The sequence below is a fragment of the Cyprinodon tularosa genome, unplaced genomic scaffold, assembly GCF_016077235.1.
Source record: "Cyprinodon tularosa strain WSP-4 unplaced genomic scaffold, ASM1607723v1 ctg26, whole genome shotgun sequence".
In the NCBI taxonomy this organism is placed as follows: domain Eukaryota; kingdom Metazoa; phylum Chordata; class Actinopteri; order Cyprinodontiformes; family Cyprinodontidae; genus Cyprinodon; species Cyprinodon tularosa.
Genome location: NW_024038961.1, coordinates 64,816 through 82,846, shown reverse-complemented (window position 1 = coordinate 82,846; position 18,031 = coordinate 64,816). Strand labels below are relative to the sequence as shown.

Genomic DNA, 18,031 nt, shown 5'->3' with positions numbered 1-18,031 from the left:
GGAGCCGTTTGCCATGCCAACCAGAGACGTGAGGGTTTTTGGACTTTTTAGGATGTAGAGCACCTTAACCCTCCTGATATATCAAAATATATATTTTTCTCAGATCTGGATGAAATATTAGAGTAGATTAAAATATGTTTTTGTAGAAAAAGCCTCAGTGACTAATCCTTGTGACTATAATGATGTGATGTGACATAAAATCTCGTAACATTAAAAGCAAACTTTTTAGTTACTGTCAGCAGCATTATTGTCTGAAATGAATTCTCTCAGATTTGTTATGGTTCTGGAAAAAGTGACAACGGGCTTCTTACTATTAGCATGCAAACATGCGAAGCTTCAATCTGTGTAGGAACACGTTTATACGCAAATAGCCTAATATTTTCTGTCAGATTTCTGACTTTATGGAGCTTTATATTTATTTTCAGTTTCCAGCATTGGAATTTAAACTATTAGATTCAGACTAAATGTTGCAGAAGAGGCTAAGATGAGAAGTGAAGAGCTGCATGTATGCTTAACTTTTATTTTAAAGTAAATGAGGAAGAACTTCTTCAGTAATCGTGCAAAGCAGTGGAAAAGCCTAAATCACAACTTGACAGCCTAACAGTGTCACAATTTGCATCTTATTGGTAGCTTATCAGTGTTTAATAGATACTTATGTTTTTTTTATTTAAAGACGTCTGTATAACATTTAATCACCTACTTTAAAATCAAAATGTTTGCTAAAACCTAACTTTAAATGTTTTATAGGGTTACAAAGCTTATAGGCTTCCTAACTTGAGAAGAACATGAAAGCCACAAAATTATGATTAAAAACTTATCACCAATGTTACATAAAACCAAAAACCATCATAGTTTTCCTGAGGCTTTTTAAAAGCTTCCTTCATTGTGCTGTACCAAATATTTCCCATTATCCTGTCAAGTATTCTATCATCGCACCCCGATTGGTTGGTTTAAAGAACAGAGTATAATTTTAATCAATTGCAGCTGTTAATTTCTCATCTGCCAAATGAACTACTATTTTAATTACAACAATGATACAAAATCCTTAGTTGAGGCTCAAAGAGACCCGGCTGCATCCACTGCTCTTTTAGTGTAAATTTCTTTTAAACCACAACTTTAATGGCAATCCTTTGAAATCTCCACATCAGCGCCATCAAATAAATCCGTAGACCTCCACCCCTGCCAGGAAGTGGTCTTCAAGTATTTACCCTGTTAATCACTTTTGAAAAAACTCTGTGTTTCTTTTTTTTATCCACCAGCTTGTAAAGAACTACCTCAGAGCAGTGTCTGGTGCTTGCTACGATCCCGTATGTTTGACAAAGGTATCAAAGTATTATCTCGTAGTGACCAAACCAGTACAAGTGAGAGAACTGTGCTGTGTTCAGAGCTTTTTAATAAATGGACTTTCTTTGCTCGATTACATTTTTTAGGGGACCAAATTTATTTATCTTGTTTAAGCAATCTGCACTTGGAGAACCCAGCAACAACTTAAGGACCCCTTCTTGATATAAACCACAATAACGACTGAATCTTTTACATGGTGCCATTCTGATTTGCTTGGCGACGACTTGGATTCTTTGCGGCGGGAGCAGGGTTGTTGTTAGGTGTGGATTTTCTGCTGCCGTGTGGGTTTTCCATCACTGGTAATCAGGCATTTTCTGGTGTGACGATGTCAGATTTCAGCTTAATTTGATTTTAGTTTTACCAGAAAGCCAAACTGTTTTGTTGTTGCAAATAAGTCACACACTCTGCTCATTCCTGCCTCTTCTACTAGTTGTTACACCGAGCATCCCTGTACGTTTGCGGGTTAAAGGGAAAATAAACCTATTTCTACCTAACTTACAGCATATCATTCTATTCGGCCAAAGGTACATATGAGCTGGTTTTACTCTATAGCTCTATTCTCAGCTGTAGACATCCACCGTGTTCGCAGTTGTGTATTTTCGTATGTGCCTTTTGTCGATTTCTGTCTATCCTACAACTCTTATTAGGTTTCAAGCCCCTGTCTCATCGTGAAGGGTTGGTTTATAAAAGAAAAAACTGCTTTGCCGTGTACGGAGTTTTCTCCGTTTTTCTTTTTTATAACCCTGCGTTGTAGATGCTGCATAGAACGATCAGTATTTGTGTTTTGCACTTTTTAAAAAGCAGTCTCTCAAAACAATAAAAATAAAAACACCCGTTAGCTCGGGCTGAAAGTTTAGAAGAAAAACAAAACTGACGAGGTATTTTATGCTATTAATAGGAACTATAAGGAATAATGACTTTGAGAAGCTTTTTTTAAAAAGATTGATATATCTATCTATATATATATTCATGAAGTACCTCATAAGCCTGATATATGCTGCATTGACTGTTTTGTCCTCTTTAAGTGTATAGCCAAAGGCTATTTTCTTTTACTTTTCCCCCAATGGGAGGTTTGAAAATCACAAGCTGCACACACTCCTTGGCCGACTATTGTGCCACATTGTTTGTCCGTTCGCCGTCTCGCTTTGTCCAGAACAGAGTATGGTGGGGGGCAGCAGTCTCATCAGAGACTCCCTGACTTCCCTATGGAGAAAGCTCATTTCAGCCGCATGTTTCCAGAGTCTCTTTCTTTTGGTCACAATCTAGACTTCCTGGCCATAGGCTAGGTTAGGAACGTAGACTGACCAGTAAATTGAGAAGTTTCAGCTGTCTTTCAACTGGGCTTGGATTGGGCGACAATCGGAGGCAACCCGATCCAAGGCTGCTTAAACTGCTATTGTGCCACACTATTTGGCCAAATCCACTTGAACTTCATCCAGATAACCCTTCACTTGTGTCAACTTTTTACTATTTAATAAAGTGGATTTTGTGCAAGAGTTAATGGTGCACCAAGCGTCCGTGTTTTAACACGACTGTTGACTCGGGTATCGCCATGGAAGGGCTGTATCTGCTCATTATGTACTTCTACCCCACCCCCTCCTTTACACCTTTGTCTTAAGGTAGCCTTAGTCCTATATGGAAAGTTCCCATTTGGCCTTATAGTGGAAGAAATTATGCACTACAATATCCTGGACTCCACACCAATGTCGTCACCCCATTATCTACCTCCTGTGAATGTAAAGCCTGTCCTGGAGATGTAGTTGACTTCAAAGATTCTCTTTATTCAAAGGAGATGTAAAAATAAAATCATTCATACAACTGATTTCAGAACACGTTTTCCAGTATCTACCCGCAACCCTCTCGACATTAACATTGCAACCCAAGGCTTTTTAGGCAGAGGCAGTGCTGCAAAGCTGTGACTTCAGACCTCCCTCCACTTCTGTTTCCTCTTGTTCTTTGAAAACCAACATGCCAAAAAATAAATAAATACATACCTGATTTTGCTGTCCTCGTTCTGGTGAGGGTTCTCCATGTTGCTGAATTTAATTTGTTCACATCCACTGCTAAGCTCCTTGTTGTAAAGATGGAAGCTTTTTGGTTTGTTTCACATTTGACGTCTTGTTTTTTTTGCGTAATAACTTTTGCTTACAGAACACAAAATATGCTGTAAACCCTGTTAGAACATAATGTGACTACGTATCACTTAATATAGTTCACACTTTGGCTTGACTGTAAATTGTGTTGATTAATAAAACATTTGAAATATTTGGTGTGGTTGTTTTACATTTTTATTTCAAAACTTTTCCCCATGATGTTTATCAGTGATATATTCATTTATTATTCTTACTTTTAAGCAGCAGTGAAGTCAAATAGTTGATATTTGCTCGCTTAAGTATCCAACCATTGCTTACATCTGCTGGTGAGACCTCTTGTCCATGGCATCTTCAGGGGACACCATAAATTCAGTGTTTTATCTTTTACAGGGTCTTACCAAAACTTGCTAAAAAAAATACTTGGCTTTCTTAGCAGCAAGTATTTGGCCTAAACTTGCCACTTGTGTAGCCATTTGAAAACCATTGCATAGTCTTTTTATATTCTGTTCTATTTTGAATACCTGCCAGGGGATTCTTCCTCTGCACAAAGTTGCAGCATTTCTCTTATATACAACTACATGTATGTGCAACATCTTACCACAGAGGCAGGTTCCTTGTGTCTAAAACAAAACTTGGCAATAAAGTTGTTTTTGGTGTTCAGTCATCACCCAAATGCTTTTACCATTGCTTTAAAGTTCCAACATAAGTTTCTATATATATTTAAAAACATGACAGACAATACTGCAGTTATAGGTGAAGATCCGATAGACTTTATTAGAACTTTACTAAAACATGTAAAAACAAGCATGGAAGGTGGAAGTGGAGACAAAATCACTGTTCGGTATGAGGCAAATTAAACTTAAAACTACAAATATTTAACAATGCAATCATTTCTCATCTGACAAATGCTTCAAAAATAGTTTTTTTTATTTTAAAGCTGAAAAAGAATAATTCTCCATTTATAATGTTTAGCCTTTGCTGGATGTGTAGAATTTGACTTTATATCAGTTTTACTGAGATTTGAGCTTCAACTTTAGGTGATTCTAAAAAGGACAGAGGGACTCTCATTTACAGACGACATGAACTGGTTGGGGTTTTGAAGACAGGAGGAGAGTGGGCGAGTGGCAAAGTGACACATTTTAGATAAATTAGGAAAAATAAAGCTGGGAACCATGTCTGATCAACCTTTACCCACTATCAATAACAGATTGAAAACAATATAATGACACACAGCTAATCACGAAATGAAGTGTTTGATCTTTTTTATAGCAAATCAAGTAGGTTTTTGTCCAGCTTGACTACTGGTAGTTCTGTCCCCTTGATCAAGCTGGAGGATGAAGACTAATGGATTAAGGGCTGGTTGTTAAAAACAAGATGCAATCGAGGGGAATTCAAGTGAAGAGAAGCTACAGTGGTTGTTCAGACATGAGCCACTTCATCTTAGAGCTTCAGTGATTCCTGTCACAGAGAAATGGCAATACAAAAAAACAAAGTCTACAACTCTAAAAACTACAATAAATTAAATGGAAAAAACACTAGCTCAAATACATGACAATATGATTGATTCCACGTGGGATATAAAGATTTTTCATTAAAAAAGTTATAAAATACATAAGCACTCTTTCCCTTTAAGTTTGGAGTAGAAAAGGAGTTGCACAGTGTGCAGGTCTAGGAGGAGAAAGAGCAATCAGATATTATTCAGTAGTATCTCCTCCCTTATGTCCTCTTCGCCGGCCATTTTTGTTCAGAAAACGCATTGGATCGCCAAGCGATGGTCTGTGGAATCGCTTCTTAATACACCCAGTTCACAGGGACCCACTGAGGCTCAGTGCACAGTTTGTCCACAGCAGCCCGTAACGTCTCAAACGCTTTGTCCAGGTTGTCGTTGACTATAGTCAGGTCAAAGTAGTGGTTGTAGGCCCTCTGGATACGGGCGCTCTCATCCACAGTCTTCCTCAGGTCCACATCCTGCAGACATGAAGGAAAAGTAGGCTTGTTGGACTTCGAGATCCCGCATTAAAATGTTTTAAATACAGATTACAAAACAAACCACTCTGGAATAGTACAATGAAAATGAGCCAACTGTATTGTACTACTCCTTACCATTTACCTCAAACTTAAAAGGGAATTTCGTTTTTTTTTTTTTTTTTTTTTTTTTTTTTTACACGCAACTTTGTTTTTAAAAGATATAAATATAAAAAATATAACCGCGGATGTCTGGGGGACAGTGATTCGCCAACAAGTTACGAATACTGGCGTACCATAAATGATAAATTATGAACCGTTTTAGTTTGTGCCTTTCAAGTTGTTTGCCCATAGGAGGACGTTACCTAGATATAACCTAACTGAATATCTTCAAAACGGCTCCAAATGACACAACACTCATATGGGTGAGTAGAACATGATGTAATAACGTAAAATCAAGGGCCAAATGAAAAAAAAAAAAACGGTTCCCCTTTAAATTAGCGATACCTCCGTTAACAGTCAAAGGCATCTCTAAAAGGTTTTTTTTCTTCACCAACAAAAGGGTTTTAAAGTCTGTTATCTGAGCTACAGGGAGCCAGTGTAAGGACTTCAGAACTGGGCTGATGTGCTCTACTTTCTTAGTTCTAGTGAGAACATGGGCAGCAGTAGTTTGGATCACCTGAAGCTGTCTGATGGATTTTTTAGGCAAACTTATGAAGAACCTGAAGCAGTAATCAATTCTACTAAAGATAAAGGCATGAATTAGTTTTTCTAGGTCCTTTTTATACATTAGTCCTTTAATTGTGGAAATGTTCTTTAGGTGATAAAAGGCAGACTGTGGGATGTATGAGGATCTTGGCCTCTCTTCCCCCATAACTTCTGTTGAACCAGAGCATATTGAATAAAATTCAGGAGAGCCTGAGAATGGATCAGGACCATGTGTTTTAATTCAAGTACTCTAACTGATGTGATCTCACTGTTAGGCATGTTAGTGGTTACTTACCGTGAGCTGTTTTGTTGTGAGGCCTGCATCCACCACAGCTTTGTGCATGGCTTTGAGTGTATCAAAATCAGGCGCTGCAATGAAAACCACGTAGGGCATGAACTCTGCTGTCTTCAGTACCTTCAAAGCCTGAGGAGGACATTCAAGCAGAGACCTGTTTACTTTTTAACATTTTGCTCTTCCTCTACAGGTGATTCATTGTGATATCCTCTGTTGTTTGCTCAGTGCTGCCTTTTATTTCCCAGCCTTCTCTGAGGTGAGATTCTTCGCCCCGTACCTGGGGGTTCACGTCCAGGATGCAGGTGCGTCCCGTGGCAACCACTTCATGGATGGATTCGATTTTTGTGCCGTACAGGTTGCCGTCGTACTCGCCGTGTTCTAGGAATCGGCCGGCCTTCACGTCCGCCTCCATCTCCGTCCGTGAGGTGAAGTGGTAGGTGTTGCCACTCAGCTCCTCGTCCCGGGGCCGCCGAGAGGTGTCTGAACGTAGAGAAAAAAGATTTGCAATAGATATTTGGTGATAAGGCCTTGAACTTTCTCAAATTTGGAAGTTTAGGAACCACCTTCTGCTGCATTGGAAGCTCTAAGATAGTATGAATAATCTACAAGAGACTACAGGAGAACAGGAATGAAACACACATGGTATAGTGGTGCCAAAGCGGGTGGGTTGGAGGACCATCAGTCGGTTCTTCAGGCTGCGTCGGCCGACCCCCTGAGCACCGATCAGGACCAGCGTCTTTCTCTGGAATGGAGGGACCTTTGCTACTTCCTCATAGATCTGCAACTCATGTCTGTCAAACTCTGTTTAAAAATTTTAGAGTTAGAAGTTAAAAAAAAACTAAAACAAAAAATGTAAACAGGGAACCAACAGTAAGGAGAGTGTTTTGACCTGCATTCTTCGCTGTTAAATACATCATCTTCTTTTTCTTTTTCCCAGCTAAGGTTCCGCAGAGGATTCCTAAAAGGAAAGGGAACAATTATTCACTTGCTTTAATTTGCAATTACATAATTTGGCCAGATGGAGGCAGACATAGGCTGTTTTTTTGGAGCGTTTAAAACCATTAGCCATTGTCTACCAAATATTTATCAGAAAAGGTTATTTTAGCAGAGAAGGTTGGATGCCTTGGTGTTTCTATAAGTTCCATGTTTATACAGGAATTCAGCTTTCTCATTTTTATGTGCAATACCAGCTAGAGGTTTAAATAAACTCATTATCAGTGAAAGAGTCATATATTTAATTCATTTTTAAGGGGAACTAGTAGGAATATAAAGTTACAACATAAAAAAAGAATCAATTAAAGAAGAAAATATAGCATTAAGATTTTAATAGGCAGACTCTAAGATGTGGCCCCCACTAAAAATTACTTGAATCTCATTTAGGCTGCAAAAAACTGTTGGCCTACATCAACACGGCCTTTGCTTAGTTCTATAATCAATGTAGGATCAGTCTCCGTCTCAGTATTAGTAGACATTATTTGGTTTTCTGGCACAAGCCAAGCTTTTCAGCTGTCCACATGTTATTTACTTCAAAAATTAAATTCAGAAATACTTTATAAATCCCAAAGGGAAATTCTCGTACTCGTCGTCTCCCGCTTTATCCGGAACCGGGTCGCGGGGGCAGCAGACTAAGCAGAGACTCCCAGACTTCCCTCTCCGCAGACACCTCCTCCAGCTCTGCTGGGGGAAGCCCTAGGCGCTCCCAGGCCAGCCGAGAGACGTAGTCTCTCCAGCGTGTCCTGGGTCGTCCCCTGGGCCTCCTCCCAGTGGGACGTGCCTGGAACACCTCCCGAGGGAGGCATCCAGGGGGCATCCGAAGAAGATGTCCGAGCCACCTCAACTGACTCCTCTCGATGTGGAGGAGAACCGGCTTTACACTGAGCCTCTCCCGAATGACCGAGCTCCTCACCCTATCTCTAAGGGAGAGCCCAGCCACCCTGCGGAGGAAGCTCATTTCAGCCGCTTGTATCCGGGATCTCGTTCTTTCGGTCATGATCCAAATTTCATGACCATAGGTGAGGGTAGGAACGTAGACCGAACGGTAAATTGAGAGCTTTGCCTTTTCGCTCAGCTCTCTCTTCACCACGACAGACCGGTGCAGCGTCCGCATTATTGCAGCAGCCGCACCGATCCGTCTATCAATCTCCCGCTCCATTCTTCCCTCACTCGTGAACAGGACCCCAAGATACTTGAACTCCTCCACTTGAGGCAGGGACTCTCCTCCAACCTGAAGGGGACAAGCCACCTTTTTCCGGTCGAGAACCATGGCCTCGGACTTGGAGGAGCTGATTCTCATCCCGGCCGCTTCACACTCGGCTGCGAACCGCCCCAGCGCACGCTGTAGGTCTTGGCAGGAGGGAGCCAGCAGAACTACATCATCCGCAAAAAGTAGGGATGAGATCCGCTGGTCCCCGAACCAGACCCCCTCCGGTCCTTGGCTGCGCCTAGAAATCCTGTCCATAAAAGTTATGAACAGGACCGGTGACAGAGGGCAGCCCTGTCGGAGTCCAACATGCACCGGGAACAGGTCCGACTTAATGCCGGCAATGCGAACCAGACTCCTGCTCCGATTGTACAGAGAACGGATGGCCCCTAATAAAGGGCCCCCGACTCCATACTCCTGGAGCACCCCCCACAGGGCAGCACGAGGGACACGGTCGAATGCCTTCTCCAAGTCCACAAAACACATGTGGACTGGTTGGGCAAACTCCCAAGAACCCTCAAGCACCCTGCAGAGGGTGTAGAGCTGGTCCACTGTTCCACGGCCAGGACGAAAACCACACTGCTCCTCCTGCAGCCGAGGTTCGACAATCAGCCGGACTCTCCTCTCCAGCACCCTGGCATAGGCCTTTCCGGGGAGGCTGAGAAGTGTGATTCCCCGATAGTTGGAACACACCCTCCGGTGCCCCTTCTTATGGAGGGGAACCACCACCCCAGTCTGCCAATCCAGGGGGACTGTTCCCGACCTCCACGCGATGCTGAATAGACGTGTCAACCATGACAGCCCAACAACATCCAGAGCTTTAAGATACTCAGGACGGATCTCGTCCACCCCCGAAGCCTTGCCACCGTGGAGTTTTTTGACCACCTCGGTGACTTCAGCCTGGGTGATGAACGAATCCAGCCCCAAGCACCCCGTCTCTTCTTCCCCCATGGAAGGCGTGTCTGTCGGGTTGAGGAGATCCTCAAAGTATTCCTTCCACCGCCCGACAATATCCTCCTTCAAGGTCAGCAGCTACCCACTCCCACTGAAAACAGTGTTAGCGGAGCACTGCTTTCCCCTCCGGAGGCGCCGGACGGTTTGCCAGAATCGCTTTGAGGCCAACCGAAAGTCTTTTTCCATGGCCTCTCCGAACTCCTCCCAGGCCCGAGATTTTGCCTCTGCAACCGCCCGGGCCGCGACACGCTTGGCCTCACGGTACCTGCTTGCTGCTTCAGGAGTCCCACAAGCCAGCCAAGCTCGATAAGACTCCTTCTTCAGCTTGACAGTTTTTTTGTTAAAAACCAATAATCCAGCTAGCAGAGCTAATCTATTATAGAATCATCCCTATTTGAAATCATTTAATGTTAGCCCTATATATACATTTCCATCTCAGTTCCTGTGTGTTTTTTGGATTATTCCTGTTTGAACACCCAAGTATTTCAACTCTGGCTGCTGATTTACAGTGAGTCTAAAGAATCCAGAGGGTGTTCTCCTCTGTTACTGTATCCACTTTGTATGACGAACCGATACTTCCATGCTTTACATTTGGAACAGTGTTTCTGGTTCCAAACTCACACTGTAAACATCATACTTGCACTACATGGCAAATCTTCAAATCCTTTTTATTGTATTTTGCACCTACTGCATTTTGCACCATATCTATTTATTTATTTGTGTTTGGCTCTGAACCTTCCACATCAATGCCTATTGCACTCTGTCTCTCCTACACTGTTTACATTTAATCACTGGTGCACATTATAAATGGAAATGTTTATTTCACTGCCAAGCTGCTCATTCAGTGTCAAAAAAGCTGTATGTATTGAAATTTCATTTTGGATACTCTCTGTGTATATAAAATATTATAAAGTTTGTCTAAGTCTCTAAAAAACTTCATCTTGACCCTCCAGAAGGAAATAGGAAAATATCTCCAAGAAGGTCAGCAAGCTTCTACCTCCCTATAAAAAACCAGTGGACTACGCTTTAAACCAGGTTTGTTATACAGGCATTCATGTTCATAATCATTGTGTTTAGACTTCAGACCATGACTTAAACAGCGGCCAGATGAAAGAGACCAACCTGATCCGTCAAAGTCTCGAGGAACGAAGGCTTTTCTCTTCTCCTCCAAGAACTGACTGGGTATTAGCCCTGTGGCCCCACCCACCATATGACACGCCTGCAATGGATAGCACAGCTGCTTAAGTTTTATTTGCTTTGGAGAACTTTGTGGGCACAAACAGAGGGAGTCTCACCTGCCACCAGTTGGGATCCTCCCTGTTGACGATCTGGAGGATGTCGCCTCTCTTAAAAGCCATTCCGGCCTCCCGACAGGGAATCAGGTTGTCACTGGCAGGATCATAGTCAAAGTACGGCCGCACATACACCTGTGGGTATCAGATATTCACTACCATGTATATCTACTTAATTTGTTTCTATATTAGTTTTGTTAATCAGAAGAAGATATTGATATGAGGCACAGCCAGAGTAAAAAAGTGACAAGAGAATCTCAAAGGGAGTTAATACTTTTTTTTCTGATTGACCAAAAGCGGGGGAGTTGGCCAGAGACACTAAGTGCTCTGACTGATGTATTAGATTAAACAAGCAGCAGGAGGAAGCAATAAAACAAGTCATTAAAGCACACAGCTCATGATGCTTGGAGCTACAGAGCAATATGGGATTTTTCTAAAATGTTTCCTTTGCCTCTACTTCCAGAAGTGGTGTTAATGTCCTTCTTAGCATTACTTTGATTTATGTCATTTGGTTGTTTTTACTTTATCAATGACCAAACAACAGAAAATGAGGATTTCATAACCTACTGTACTTTCCATGTGAGAGGACATGAGTGTGTGTGTGTATGAGGCAGGAAAAGCAATTCTGACCTAGATAGCATGTGGAGTGTTATTAATAGGGCTCCCATGGTTCACATTGATGTACAGAGGATTGAAGAAAGGGCCAGATCACCAGGCGGGTGCTAACGCGTACATCTACTGGCACTGCGTTGTTGTTTCACCTGCGGAGGTGCAGGGGCGTCCCTGTAGCTGGGGAGGATCTTCAGCGTGATCCCTCCACTGCAGTTCTTCAGCATCTCCTGCAGCTCTGTGGGGTTGTTGCCGACGTCCTTACCATTCACCTCTTTAATGATGTCGCCCACGTGAAGCAGTCCCTGCCTGTCGATCATGCCGCCATGGAGGATCCTGGCTATAACCAGGTCATCTTTCTCCACACGAAACGTAACACCCTGTGAGAAAGGTGAAAGGAAAATGAAACGGAAAAGCTTCACTTTTTAATCATTTATGCACAACAGTATTATACACATAAGCAGGCACAAACACAAGGGAAGCGCATGCTGTTGGTATTAACTTTGGCTCACCAGCGGCTCGCCGGCTTTCTTTCGGATGCCGATCATACGGACGGCGTCAGCCTGCATGAGCGCGCTGTTCACCGCAGCATCGTTGGCCGTCTCAGTCTGTGGAGGAACTTCATAGCATTTTGATGCCACCATGTCGTGTGCCTCCAGAAGAGACTAACAACAAGAAGGAAGATGTGAAAGAGAATTTATAATAATTAAAGCTGGCCAAGACAACAAAGGGCATTTTTTCCTTATGATCAAGGAAAACAAAGCCTCTTTAATATATTCACTCAGGATTCTTTTACTACATTAGTCTGGCTATTTTTTCTATAAAAGCAAAACATTTCATCCAAGTTAGTCATTCTGATTTATGTTGGACAATAAAATGCATGGTAAATATGAATTAACTGGCATTCATTTTGTAAATCCTGCAGTATATATACGACTGAAAGCCTTCAGGTAACTGAGACTTCCAAACATTTAAATCAAAGCCTTTATTTCTTTCAAGGCATGATATCTAATTTGAACTATTACACTTTTTTAAAATAACATTTTTAAATATGTGTTGCACATAGAAGTGGATACAGAACTTTTTAGACCAGTAATTGCAGAACTTTCTCATGTAAAAGGTATAGTGGAGGATTTTCGCAATTTAAAAAAAAAAAACCTGCCCTCTCCACTTGAAAAAAAAAAAACGCACATGCACAACCTGCACCTGCTCCCAAGAGGGAATGCCAATTAAATGCATGCAAGTAAATGCACAGCCCATTTCTCCTTGTGCACGATCTGTTTAAAAGTTTTTGTTTGCATCGTTCATACAAACTTACTTTCCAGAATAAGATTTATCACAAAGACTACCTTTTTTGATGATCCACCCGGAAAAAGAACATCCCTCTCTACTGCTTTAAAACTATTGCAATAAACTGGTCAAGGTAAACACTGATGTCCTTTGCAGGAAGGATCTTGGCAGACTCTGCCTACTTTGGGGACAGAGATCTTCCGGAGTTTGAATTTTTTTTTCTAACATTTTAGCATTAGCAAGTTAGTTATTTTAAGCCTAAATAGGGATTAAAAAGCTTATTGCTAGTTAGTAAAAAAAAAAATAGACTGCTAGTCTTGACTACTTAAAGGACACACATCACTATTAGCACATTAGTGTATTAAACATAATGCATCCATCCTTTAAATCGGAGGTCTTTAACAGGGGGTCCGTGACCCCTAAGGGGTCCACGGAAGTACTGCATGCCGAAAGTTTTGGTTAAATAAACCCCCCCCCCCCCCTTCAATTTTTTCCACTAATTGAAATGTCTTTACTCATTAACATGAATTCAACACTGAAGTAAACAGATAAATGGAGGCAGAAGATCTTTCAGTCATCAACGCACACATTCAGCGACACACAGGAGCTCTTTAAAGCTGGGCACCATTTCATTCACAACACCTGTCCCATCAACGAGGAATCTCAATCAGACATAATTTAATAGAGTGACTATGGGACCAGTTTGATCTAACACAATTTCATACAATATATAATTAGGGGGTCCCTGCTCCATCTCGCCATCAGTTTGGGGGTCTTTGGCCTGGAAAATGTTGAAGACCCCTGTGTTAAATTAAATAAAATTTCCTTGAAAGCTTCAATGCACCAACTATCCCAGTTCTGGTCCATAAGCTCCCCTGCTCTATATGTTTTCTATGCGTATCTGATTTAGAACAACTTTAGCAAATTGCATGATAGCAGCCATTTAGTCCTTTAAAATTCTGTTAAATACTTATTAATGTAGGTCATATAAGACCTTAAACATGCAGGACAGAGATACTAGAGGTGCCTGGTGGTGATCCACTGATCCAACAAACTAACTTCTGCTTTTCATTATGCTACAGCTGTGCTCTTAACAAATATCTTTGCTAAATATTTTTTGCTCTTTCGAAATTTCTGGTCATTTCAACTCTTTAGCAAGGTTTGGAGCTTAACCTCAGCTGACTGGCATAGAAATTCTGCAGAAAAGCATCCATTCTGTCATTTTAGAAGAAAATGCAAACCTTCTTTAGCTCAACTTCTCATGCTTACCGAGCTAAATTCTGTGTACTAATTTATATATCAGAAAACAGTCAATTAACTAATGGATTGGAATCTAGGATAATTCTCTGAATGTCATTAATTATTTTTCAGGCTCACTGATTATCCCTCCAATCCCGCAAATGTCCGTCACTTGCTCCTAAAATATCTTACCTTGATGATCAACAACAGCTCATCCGGTATTTCACAAACCATTCAAACTCACATGCACAGTCTGTGATGTAATATCTATTTCCCGTTCCTATCATCACAGAATCTCCCTTCCTCCCACTCTGTCTTCCTCAGTAGGTCAACAGGGTCTTAACTTCCAGCTAAACGCTTGGACGGTTTCGATTGGATCAGAGGGCGTGCCGGGCTCAGAATACAAGCAGTCATTGGTTCAGCATTTATTAAGCTGATGTTAGGTCCAAGAATTGAGGTTAGTGTAAGAACAGGGCCCAAACATCAGCTATCCAAAGTCAAAACATTAGAGCTGTTGGCTTTGTTAACCATCTAACCTAAAGGTTTGCTATATATGATTCATAGGATTCCGTCTAAAAGAAGCACATCATAGCCACATGCTTATAGCCACATTCTGGCTATAAGGGATCAAAATAGATACTAATGCTACTATCTTTTTTATATAATCCTCCTGAATGTGTTTGTGTTTATCCTTTCCCACCTGGAAGTGCGGCTCCTGGAGGATCCTAGAGAGCTCAGAGGCACTGTCATCTTTAACCTTGAGGTTGCTGATGTCGCCCAGGATCTCCGTCACCAGCTCCACGTTGTTGTCCTGCACAGCTTCTAGTTTCACATCCTCCTGCTGTTCCTGGGCCTTATAGGGGGCAAAGAAACTCAGATTGGGCAGAAGCTTCTCACAGATGAGGGTAAAAAGGGGAATTGTCTCTTTTAAAATGGTGTTCTGCATGTTGTAAGTAGCTGGTATGATGTTAAATTCTGAATGAAGTAGCACGGGACTTTCTTTCTGCTGTAAACAGGCTACTGATTAGCCTTGTGTTACAATAAAACCACTAATCTCATTTTAACATCTCCGCTCTGCAGGGAACAGGTGCAAGGTGGAAAGTTGCAGCTTTTATGGCAGAACCTACTGTGCTTAAAATAAAACCAGCATGCAAAAGATTTAACACTAGAGTAAAAATAAGTTGAGGTAAATTATTTATAATTAAAAAAAATCAGTACAGTCCATTGATAGCAACACAAAAAAGGCATAGCAATGAAAATTTGTAGCGTGTTTTTCAGAGCCTTACTGTGCTTAAGCAAAGGGTGCAGAGGAGGGCTTCGAGATGACAAGGGGTTAGTCTGCTCACAGCTTCTAACCCTGAGCTTGAAGTGTATGTGTGTGTGCTACCTGAGGATGGGAGCGTACAATTGGACTTTCCATGATTCCGCGAAGGAAAAGCAGGTCAATGTCTTTCACTCCTGTGGAAGTGGAACCTTCTCCGCCATTATCCTTCGCCTGCTGCATGGCTAAATAGATAAACAATACATGCAAAAAAAAAATAAAAAATTATGACAGGCATTTTGTAGAATGCAGTTAAGGTATAGATAGACTACACATCGCTGATGGAACGTCTGACCAACACATTTCTGTTTCATACGTTTTTTATTCACCCGTACTGAACCCAGTTTAGAGATGCATAAAGCTTATGCATGCTGAAGCTTAAAAAGCTGCTGAAATTCAAAGGCTGTCAGTAAATAAACAACGCAATCTTAACAGTTAAAGCTGGAGTCTGTTAAGACAAACAGATACGAGAGGTGTGGATTGTTTGTAAGAGGCAGCTAACCTGTAATGCCAGGGTTTCAAAGCCAACCCAAGCCCATTTAAGCCACTTAGAGCCCTGAAAAATTGTGTCAGTAATTTAAAACCTGTACCAGTGTGTCATTATGCACTTATGTGAGCAATTATGCTCACTCAGCATCTGTAGTCTGTTCAATTATGATATATTTCCCGTGAATCTGCTTTGCTAACCCTATATTACACATTTAACCTGAATCATGGTGTCATTAGGCAGTATTCTTGTTGACTATTGTAACTGTTAGAAGAAAATAGTTCAATTTACAAAATTACTGTCCCGGGAGCTCTGCAAAATATTGCCCTTACCTACAGAGAAACACTTTGAATAAATGATACATTATAGATACAATGTAATAAAGACAGCCTTTTTATTCTCTGCTGTGTGACATTAAACTACATCAAACTTTGCTGTTTTATGTCCAAATTATCTTTTTAATCTTAGACTAAATTTTATTTCATGTTTTTTGGGGAAATTTTTTCAATATTTTTTAAATTCAGAAAGGTCCCTACAGTAAGTTTATACCTCACCAATTCAAAAGTACCAGAGCAGAAGCAACATGTAAGTTTTTGCTGCATAAAGGATTGGGGCTGCTCAGTGGAACAGTGGGTAGCACTGCTGCCTTGCAGCAAGAAGGTTCTGGGTTTGATTCCTGGTCCGATTCCTGGCCCGGGGTCTTTCTGCATGGAGTTTGCATGTTCTCCCTGAGCATGTGTGGGTTCTCTCCGGGTACTCCGGCTTCCTCCCACAGTCCAAAAACATGAACGTTAGGTTAATTGGCTTCTCTAGATTACCCTTAGGTGTGTGTGTGTGAATTGTTGTATGTCCTGTTTGTCTCTGCGATGGACTGGTGACCTGTCCAGAGTGGACCCCGCCTCTCGCGCGTAGACAGCTGGAGATAGGCACCAGCACCCCTCGCGACCCCAATTGGGACAAGCATGTCAGATAGTGGATGGAGGATTGGTGGACAAATTGCATGTACATTGCAGGGAAACGCACAGATGAGCAACTAAGTGACACCAATTAACCCAAGAATCATGTTTTTGGTTTATAAAAGGAAGCTGGGGTGCCAGGAGAACCCACACATACACAGGGAGAACATGCAAACTCTTGCTCAGGTTTCTAAGCCCAGGTACTTCTCCCGCGAGGCAACATTGCTATAAACTGCACCACCATGCAGCCAACAGACCAACTCATACTGTGAAATTAGTTACGATATGGCTTACTGACAGCAAAGTCCATGGTCTGGAGCAGTCATCACAAACCTTTAAACTAGTTACAAAGAAAAACGTGTGAAATAGTGTAATCAAGCACTGCTGCTTACAAAACAGACTCAATCATCAGTTCTGTCAGGAGGAATGGGCAATAAGCCGAGCAAACTACAACCCGGTAGAAATTATTCTGTATTTTGATAGTACATATGATAGTCTGTGAACTTCTGTTTGTGTTAAATTTACCAGTTTAAACCACCAGCGGGGACTAGTTAAGTTTGAGCAAGTGAGTGAAAAAAGCAATAGATTTCTTGTCATATTTCAAAATGCTGTCAAATTATCTTTATTTTTACGTTTACATTTTCAAAGTCAGACTTTTAGCAATAAAAAACTTGAATCTGGAGAAGGTTGCTCTCAATGTAATTAACATATTATACTGCATACCAGAAGAGACAAAACACGAAACTAAAGACAGGCATAATTCACAAGCTCAGTCAGGCTGCTTGCCAGAAAACAACTGCAATATTAATAAAGGGCGAAAACACAAGGGAAGTCAAATAAAACATTGAAGAATGTTTCAAAGACAAAGAAATATGCTTGTATAATAAAAAAAGAAGCGCCGGTCTAAAATCAAGTTTGGACACACTCCTGTGTATGAACAATGTAGTGGGTCCCTGTGGGGACCACACACAGTCAGAGTAGTACTGTAATTGTACTAACAGATACACACAGAAAGGTAAACAAACTACACCTTTATTTCATTGTGCAGATTCCCACAGTCAGTTATAATCCACCATAAATTATAAGCAGTGAGTTTTACATTGTTATGAAAGAGATACAAATAAAACAAAGCTGGAGAAAAACACCCCAATTAAGCCTTTAAACAAGTCTGAGGGGGAATTTAAAAACCAGAAATAAAGCACATCTGGAAGCAAACACCCAAATGGCCATGTCCTTTACATGTTTATGGGATTTTCAGCTCTCTGTTTTGACCTTTAC

General features: G+C 41.3%; 1 protein-coding gene across 3 annotated transcripts in view; it reads right to left on the bottom strand.

Moving 5' to 3' along the window:
• Window positions 1-4,184: 4,184 nt before the first annotated feature.
• Window positions 4,185-18,031, bottom strand: part of mpp6b (membrane protein, palmitoylated 6b (MAGUK p55 subfamily member 6)) — a 33,405-nt gene continuing 19,558 nt past the window's right edge. Inside the window, exons 4-14 of one of the 3 annotated variants that reach the window (XM_038288780.1) lie at window positions 15,377-15,495; window positions 14,690-14,842; window positions 11,973-12,125; window positions 11,613-11,840; window positions 10,855-10,986; window positions 10,682-10,778; window positions 7,295-7,363; window positions 7,045-7,206; window positions 6,683-6,885; window positions 6,406-6,534; window positions 4,185-5,405 (exon numbers count right to left, since the gene is read on the bottom strand). In XM_038288780.1, coding sequence (XP_038144708.1) covers window positions 5,229-5,405; window positions 6,406-6,534; window positions 6,683-6,885; window positions 7,045-7,206; window positions 7,295-7,363; window positions 10,682-10,778; window positions 10,855-10,986; window positions 11,613-11,840; window positions 11,973-12,125; window positions 14,690-14,842; window positions 15,377-15,495 — 1,622 coding nt within the window. In that variant the 3' untranslated portion in view covers window positions 4,185-5,228. Of the gene's footprint in view, window positions 5,406-6,405; window positions 6,535-6,682; window positions 6,886-7,044; window positions 7,207-7,294; window positions 7,364-10,681; window positions 10,779-10,854; window positions 10,987-11,612; window positions 11,841-11,972; window positions 12,126-14,181; window positions 14,301-14,689; window positions 14,843-15,376; window positions 15,496-18,031 lie in introns of those variants that run through there. The other 2 variants (XM_038288781.1, XM_038288782.1) reach the window with 2 other exon arrangements.